Source organism: Melospiza georgiana, chromosome 24, assembly GCF_028018845.1.
Source record: "Melospiza georgiana isolate bMelGeo1 chromosome 24, bMelGeo1.pri, whole genome shotgun sequence".
Lineage (NCBI taxonomy): Eukaryota > Metazoa > Chordata > Aves > Passeriformes > Passerellidae > Melospiza > Melospiza georgiana.
Window position 1 is genome coordinate 8,043,823 of NC_080453.1, and position 7,997 is coordinate 8,051,819.

The 7,997-nt window shown below is 62.9% G+C and overlaps 2 protein-coding genes across 2 annotated transcripts; one reads left to right on the plus strand and one right to left on the minus strand.

Annotated features, from left to right (window-relative positions):
• The first annotated feature begins 352 nt into the window (after positions 1-352).
• On the plus strand, positions 353-3,593 carry HPCA (hippocalcin). Its single transcript, XM_058040072.1, has 4 exons — positions 353-387; positions 1,421-1,874; positions 2,708-2,813; positions 3,022-3,593. Exons 2-4 carry the CDS (start codon positions 1,497-1,499, stop codon positions 3,117-3,119), a joined length of 582 nt encoding a protein of 193 aa, XP_057896055.1. The 5' UTR covers positions 353-387; positions 1,421-1,496; the 3' UTR covers positions 3,120-3,593.
• A 218-nt stretch (positions 3,594-3,811) lies between these two features.
• TMEM54 (transmembrane protein 54) lies at positions 3,812-7,942 on the minus strand. Its single transcript, XM_058040054.1, has 6 exons — positions 7,840-7,942; positions 5,973-6,167; positions 4,964-5,022; positions 4,660-4,839; positions 4,446-4,583; positions 3,812-3,904 (listed from the first exon to the last, which is right to left on the minus strand). The coding sequence occupies exons 1-6, from the start codon at positions 7,940-7,942 to the stop codon at positions 3,812-3,814; spliced, it is 768 nt and encodes a 255-aa protein (XP_057896037.1).
• Between the last annotated feature and the right edge of the window lie 55 nt (positions 7,943-7,997).

Here is a 7,997-nt window from a genome sequence, read left to right on the forward strand (position 1 = left end):
CCCAGTGCCTGAAAACCATCCAGTATCCCCAGTATTCCCAGTATTCCCAGTGTTCCCAGTGTTTACAGTGCCCAAAAACCTCCCAGTGTTCCCAGTGCTCTCAGTATTCCCAGTGTTCCCAGTGTTCCCGCTATTCCCAGTGCTCCCAGTGCCTGAAAACCACCCAGTATTCCCAGTGCTCCCAGTGCCCAAAATCCTTCCAGAGTCCCCAGTGTTCCCAGTGCCTGAAAACCATCCAGTATTCCCAGTATTCCCAGTATTCCCAGTGTTCCCAGTGTTCCCAGTGATGCTGCCGGTGGTGCCCCCGGTACCGGTGGTGCCCCCCCGTCCCCCGGCGGGCGCTCCGGGGCTGCGGTGGCGGCGGCGACGGCGGCCGCGTCCGGGCAGGTAGGAGGAGGTGGCGGGGACGAGGGGACCGGGGGGAACACGCACACGCAGGAACGGGGGGCACGGAGGAACCGCAGAGTCCCGGGCACCGGCACCGACCAACCCCGGGCACCGGCACCGAGCCAGCCCCCGCCCCGCCGCCCCTCCGGGGATGTCTGATTTGGGGGGGTTCCTTGCAAAGCCCTCTCGGGGTGCAGAGCCCCCCTCCCGGGCTTTGGGGAGGGGTCACAGACCCCGGGTATTGCCGGTGGGGGTCGTGGGGACAAAACCGGGGACCCCTGAGTGGGGTAGGACAGGCAGATCCTTCCTCGGGGTGCTGGAGCGGGGCTGGGGTCGTGAGGGGGGTGATGGAGAGACGCTATGGGATCCCTGTGATGGAGAGACCCTGAGGGGTCCCCCCCATAACTGGGGGGTCCTGGCTGCTCCTCCTGGGGGTCGCATTTTCCCCGAGATCTGAAGGAATTTGGGGGTTTTGGGGGTGCTGGGGTCTCTCCCTACCCTGGATGAGGCAGCTGCAGGCAGTGAAGCCCCCATTGCACCCCAGGATGGTGGCAGCGGGTCAAGGTCACCGCAGAGTCCCCGTGGTGGGTGTTGGACACCTCCCTGTGAGCTGAACCCGCTGGGGACACCCCGGGGCAGGCAGGGACAGAGCCCCGAGCGGGTCCCTGCCGCCCCCAGCCCTTCCCGGGGCTCCGGAGGCATCAAACACGAACGGGGAGAGCGGAGGAGCTGAAAATAACCCAGCTCCAGGGGATCTGACCCAGATCCGGCCATCCCAAAGCTGGGCCGGACCCAGAACCGCCGGCACGGCTCTGTCCCCTCCTCGGGGCCGCCTGATCCCACCTAAATATCACCTATCTATTATGCAAATGAGCTCAGAGGGATAATTACGCAAACAGGAGGGGGCTGGCGCTGCCCGGTGCTCCCCGAGCGCTCGGAGCGGCCGGCGGGGATGGAGGGAGCAGCATCGGCGCCTGGCTGGGTGTGCGGGGGCTGCCAGCGAGCTCTGCCCCGTCCCTGTTCCCTCCTGTAGCGCACAGGGACCCCCCGAGCCCGGCCGGACCCTTTGTGCCCCCCAATTCTCGCGTCCCCAACCCCGTGCCAGCGCGATGGGGAAGCAGAACAGCAAACTCCGCCCGGAGATGCTCCAGGACCTGCGGGAAAACACGGAATTCTCCGACCTGGAGCTGCAGGGCTGGTACAAAGGGTTCCTGAAGGACTGTCCCTCGGGCATGCTGGACGTGGAGGAGTTCAAGAAGATCTACGCCAACTTCTTCCCCTACGGCGACGCCTCCAAGTTCGCCGAGCACGTTTTCCGCACCTTCGACACCAACGGCGACGGCACCATCGACTTCAGGGAGTTCATCATCGCCCTGAGCGTCACCTCCCGCGGCAAGCTCGAGCAGAAGCTCATGTGGGCCTTCAGCATGTACGACCTGGATGGCAACGGCTACATCAGCCGCGAGGAGATGCTGGAGATCGTGCAGGTACCGACCGGGCTGTCCCATCCCACCCGGCCTGTGCTCCGGGTGTTGTCTCCTGGGATGAGGTTGGGTTGGGGATTTCAGCCCCTGGAACCCCCCAGAACAGGGTTTTGCTGGAGCAAGGATGAAGCTGGTGATGCTTGGCAGCTGTGGGCGCCGGGGTTGTTTTATCCTGGAGCATCCTGAGCCCTTCCCTGCATGGGGATGTCCCTTTGTCATCCCAGGACTCTCCCGTGCTTCCAGGTCAGGCTGCTGTTCCCCAGAACACCTGGTGGTGTTGAAAAATGGGCAGGAGATGCTCTCCTTGCCCTGATCCCAACCTGGTGATTCTCAGGGGCATCCCAGTGGCCAAATCCTCCCTGCAGGAGCAGCTCCTGGGAGCTGAAGCCCTCAGAGCCCAATGCCATGGGGAGGGTGACAAACACCAGCCCCATTGCCAGGAGAACAAAGCCCAGGGGTCATTTTATGCTGGAGCATCCCCGAGTCATTCCCTGCATGGGGATGTCCCTTTGTCATCTTGTCCTGTGCCCCTACGGTGGGCAGTTGTCCCCTCATCCTCCGTGATTGTGATTCCAGGGGGGGTTGTTGTCTCCCAGCACACCTGGTGGTGTTGGCAAATGGGCAGGAGATGCTCTCCTTGCCCAGATCCCAACCTGGTGGTCCTCAGGGGTGTCCCAGTGGCCGAATCCTCCCTGCAGGAGCAGCTCGTGGGAGCTGAAGCCCCGATGCCATGGCAAACACCAGCCCCATTGCCAGGAGAACAAAGCCCAGAGCCGCGTCCTTGTCCCGGGTGGGCAATACCAGGAGCCCACCCTGACCCCCCGTCCTTCCCCCAGGCCATCTACAAAATGGTCTCCTCTGTCATGAACATGCCTGAAGATGAATCCACACCGGAGAAAAGGACGGACAAAATCTTCCGACAGATGGACACTAATAACGACGGTAAATGAGAGGAGCTGACGGGGATTAGGGAGAGGTCTCATGGCTAAATCCAGGGTATCAGGAGGAGCTGATTAAATGGCTCATGTCCGAGGGGCTCGGGGTGCTGGGTGCTCTCCCCCCACCCGGGGTGGGGAGGGGTCCGTGGGCTGCTCTGGGTGGTCTCTGGTGGTCTCTGGGAGGTGCCTGAGCTGTGTCCCCCTCCCCACAGGGAAGCTGTCGCTGGAGGAGTTCATCAGAGGGGCCAAGAGTGACCCGTCCATCGTGCGCCTGCTGCAGTGTGACCCCAGCGGGGCCATGCAGTTCTGAGCCCCCCGGAGCCCCCCCTGGCACCCCCCACCCTGCTGATGGCCACTGTCCCTCGCCCAGCCCCTGCTGTCCCCGCTGTGCCCCCACAGCCCCCGTGGGATGGGAGATGGAGCCTGGGTGGGATCGGGGTGAGGGGGGCTGTCCCCATCCCTGGGGGTCCTGCACTGCTTTTACTGGTGGCAGGTGAAGGCAGGGAGTGCCCTGAGTGAGGACAGACCCCCTGAGTGAGGACAGAGCCCCTGAGTGAGGACAGAGCCCCCAGAACCGGGGCTTGGAGCAGGGACAGCCCAGCCTGGTGGGACAATGTGGGGACACAGCCCAGGGGACAAAGCCCCGTGGTTGGGGGGTCCCCAGCACCCAGCCCCAAGTGGGGAGACTCCCATGGGCAGGGCTGGGTCAGCCCCTTCCCCACAGGGTGGGCTGCAGGGGATGGGGCTCTGCTCCTGGGCTTCGATTCCTGCAGAATAAAGTTTGTGTCAGCGCAGTCCGTGCTGGGAAAGGGGACACGGGGCCCCTGGGGACAGTTCCTCCCTGCAGGGTGTGGATCCAGCCCGGTTCCATCCCTCACTGCAGCCCCAGGATGGGCTCCTGTTCCGGGGGATCTGCCCACACATCCTGGAGGCAGCTGGGGCTGTGCTGGTGCTGGAACGGGGTGGGAACAGCCAGGACACATCCACAGGGTCATTTGCCCCTCAGAGCCGGGCAGTTTCTCCACTGTCCAGCCTCAGCAAGGCCAGGCACTGCCCAGGGCTGGGGCTTTCCACAGGAGCTTCCTGCAGAGAGACCTGGAAGCCAGAGAGAAGGATGAGAGCGGGAGCAGAGGGGTGGAAACCTCGGACCCACAGATCACCCCTGGACTGCCCCAGACCTGCAGGAGAGGGTTAGAGCTGAGCCCATGGATCAGAAACCACCTCCAGCCCTGCAGAGGAGGGGATGGGGCTGAGCCCAGAACCCAGAAATCACCTGCAGCCCTTCAGGGGAGGGTTAGAGCTGAGCCCAAAAATTAGAAATCACCTTTAGCCCCGCAGGGGAGGGTTTGGGGCTGAGCCCATGGGTCAGGAATCACCTTCAGTCCTGCAGGGAAGGGGTTGGGGCTGAGCTCAGGACCCAAAAATCACCTCCAGCCCTACAGAGGAGGGGATGGGGCTGAGCCCATGGATCAGAAATCACCTCCAGCCCTACAGAGGAGGGGTTAGAGCTGAGCCCATGGGTCAGAAATCACCTCCAGCCCTACAGAGGAGGGGATGGGGCTGAGCCCATGGATCAGAAATCACCTCCAGCCCTACAGAGGAGGGGTTAGAGCTGAGCCCAGGAATCAGGAATCACCTCCATCCGGAGCATCCCGCGGCAGCAGCAGCAGCCCAGGCTCAGGAGCTCCAGGGTGAGCAGGAGGCAGCGGGTGCTGAAGAAGATCCCCGTGGCCTCCAGCAGGAGGGAGATGACCCAGAGGGACAGCGTGGAGCTCTGCGAGACGGGAGGAGCATCACCCCCTGCGCACCCTCCCCAGCCCGGCGCATCCCCAGCCCCCGGGGGCACTCACGTAGGCGCGGGTGGGCTCGAAGGGGCACTCGCGGTTCCCCGGGGCCGGGGTGGAGCTGCCGGCCGAGCAGGGGCCCAGCAGCAGCCGGCCCTGCGTGCCCAGGGCGAGCGCGACGGCCACGAGCAGCGCCAGCAGGCAGCACAGGCTGCTGCAGCAGCTCAGGGCCAGCAGGACCCATTTCTGCACAGGGGAACAGGAGAGGAGAGGCAGAGTGGGGATGTCCCTGCTCAGGATGGAGCCACAGAGGGGCTCGGGGGGCTGTGCAGCCTCCCTGGGTGATGGGAGAGGGGCTGGGGGCGCTCACCAGGGCAGCAGGGCCGAGGTACCGGGAGAGCAGCAGGGCACAGACCCCACAGGAGATGGGCTGTGGGGAAGAACAGGGGGGTCAGCCAGGAGCAGCCACTGGGACACCGGGATCCTTTCCCTGCTGGGAATGGAGCAGAGATTCACCTCACACAGCAACGAGCCCCAGAGAGCTGAACTCCACAGGAAAGGTTTGTTGGGTTCTCCAGGAAAGGAGGGTTGGATTCTCCAGGAAAGGAGGGTTGAATCCCCAGGAAAAGAGCGTTGGATTTCTCAGGAAAGGAGGGTTGAATCCCCCAGGAAAAGAGCGTTGAATTTCCCAAAAGAGGAGGGTTGAATTTCCCAAAATAGGACTGCTGAATTCCCCAGGAAAGGAGCATTGGATTCCCCAGGAAAGAAGGGTTGAACCCCCCAGGAAAGAAGGGTTGAATTCCTCATGAAATGAGGGTTGAATCCCCCATGAAAGGAGTGTTGGATTCCCCAAGAAATGAGTGTTGGATTCTCCAGGAAAAGAGTGTTGAATCCCCCAGGAAAGGAGGGTTGAATTTCCCAAAAAAAGGAGTGCTGAATTCCCCAGGAAAGGAGGGTTGGATTCCCCAAGAAAGGAGGGTTGGATTCCCCAGGAAATGAGTGCTGAATTTGCCAGGAAAGTTTTGTTGAATCCCCTGGCAAAGGAGCGTTGGATTCCCCAGGAAAGGAGCATTGAATTTCTCAGGAAAGGAGCGTTGAACCCCCCAGCAAAGGAGGGTTGGATTCCCCATGAAATGAATGTAGAATTCCCCAGGAAAGGAGCGTTGGATCCCCCAAGAAAGGAGTGCTGAATTCCCCAGGAAAGGAGCATTGAACTCCCCAAGAAAGAAGTGTTGAACCCCCAGGAAAGGTTTATTTCAGGTGGGGAAGGGGAGACAGAGCAGCGTCCGCCCTGCCTCCCCTCTCCCCACCCTGCATCCCTCCCTCATCCCGACCCCTCCCCGCGTCCCCCCGTGCCCCCAGCCCCGTTTTGGGCGGTCCCAGCAGCGCAGCGATGGCAGTGGCACTGTTGGTGACACCGTAGTGCCAGGCGGCGGCGGCGCGGGCGCCGAGCACCAAGCGCAGCCCGGAGCCGCGCACCAGCGCCCCGCTGATGAAGATGAGGTGCCCGACGATGAGGAGGATGAGCCCCGCCTTCATCAGCACCGCTCGGTGCCTGCTGGGGTGCAGGCGGCCTGAGGCAAAAGGGAGAGGAGGCTCTGGGGTGGCCGGCACCGAGCTGTCCCTACACAGGAATTTGGGGACAGCCCCAGAGGATGTGGCCGTGCTGGCAGGGGGATGAGGTGATGTGGAAGCCGCCACTGGTCCAGCCAGCTCTGCTGGGGCTGGAGCAAAGGTGTGGGGTCAGTGGCCATGGGGACAGTGTCCCTGTGGGGCTGGGAAGGGCTGGGCTGTTCCTCGTCTGGAACCCACCCTCACCCAGCCATCACCACCCTCACCCAGCCATCGCCATCCTCACCCAGCCATCACCATCCTCACCCAGCCATCACCACCCTCACCCAGCCATCACCACCCTCACCCAGCCATCACCACCATCCTCACACAGCCATCACCATCCTCACCCGGCCATCACCACCATCCTCACCCAGCCATCACCATCCTCACTGAGCCATCACCATCCTCACCCAACCATCACCATCCTCACCCAGCCATCACCACCCTCACCCAGCCATCACCACCATCCTCACACAGCCATCACCATCCTCACCCGGCCATCACCACCCTCACCCAGCCATCACCATCCTCACCCAGCCATCACCATCCTCACCCAGCTATCACCATCCTCACCCAACCATCACCATCCTCACCCAACCATCACCATCCTCACCCAGCCATCACCATCCTCACTGAGCCATCACCATCCTCACCCAGCCATCACCATCCTCACCCAGCCATCGCCATCCTCACCCAGCCATCACCACTCTCACCCAGCCATCACCACCCTCACCCAGCCATCACCATCCTCACCCAGCCATCACCATCCTCACTGAGCCATCACCACTCTCACCCAGCCATCACCATCCTCACCTAGCCATCGCCATCCTCACCCAGCCATCACCATCCTCACCCAGCCATCACCATCCTCACCCAGCCATCACCATCCTCACCCAGCCATCACCATCCTCACTGAGCCATCGCCATCCTCACCCAGCCATCACCACCCTCACCCAGCCATCACCATCCTCACCCAACCATCACCACTCTCACCCAGCCATCACCATCCTCACCCAACCATCACCACCCTCACCCAGCCATCACCATCCTCACTCAGCCATCACCACCCTCACCCAGCCATCACCACCCTCACCCAGCCATCACCATCCTCACCCAGCCATCACCATCCTCACTGAGCCATCACCATCCTCACCCAGCCATCGCCACCCTCACCCAGCCATCACCACCCTCACCCAGCCATCACCACCACCCTCACCCAACCATCACCATCCTCACTGAGCCATCACCACCCTCACCCGGCCATCACCACCCTCACCCAGCCATCACCACCCTCACCCAGCCATCACCACCCTCACCCAGCCATCGCCACCAGGGCTCAGCCCAGCTCCTCCCCTGACTGATCCGAGCCCCTCAGCTCCTCTCCCTCCCTCCGTGCCTCAGTTTCCCCTGCAGAGGGCAGGGATGGAGCCCTCCCGTTGTGATCCGGACTCACCCACTCGGCACATCCTCACCGGGCCGGGATCAGCCCCTCAGAGCCCCTCGGATCCATCGGGTCTGGCACGGGGCAGGACCGGGACACCGGGGCCACCCTGAGCCTGCTGCTGCTCCAGTTCCTGTCCGACCAGCTCCCCGGGACAAAGGGATAACTCCTCCTTTTCCTGCGTGTCCCACCCCTGCCCTCCCCTTGCTGCCGAGCCAGCAGCCGTGCCGTGCCATGCCGTGCCATGCCGTGCCATTTCACCATTCCACCCTTCCTCACCTCCTCCCCATCCATCCCCACGCCCCCAGCAGCCCCCAAAGCCATGGATCCGGCCAGGAGCCACGGGCTG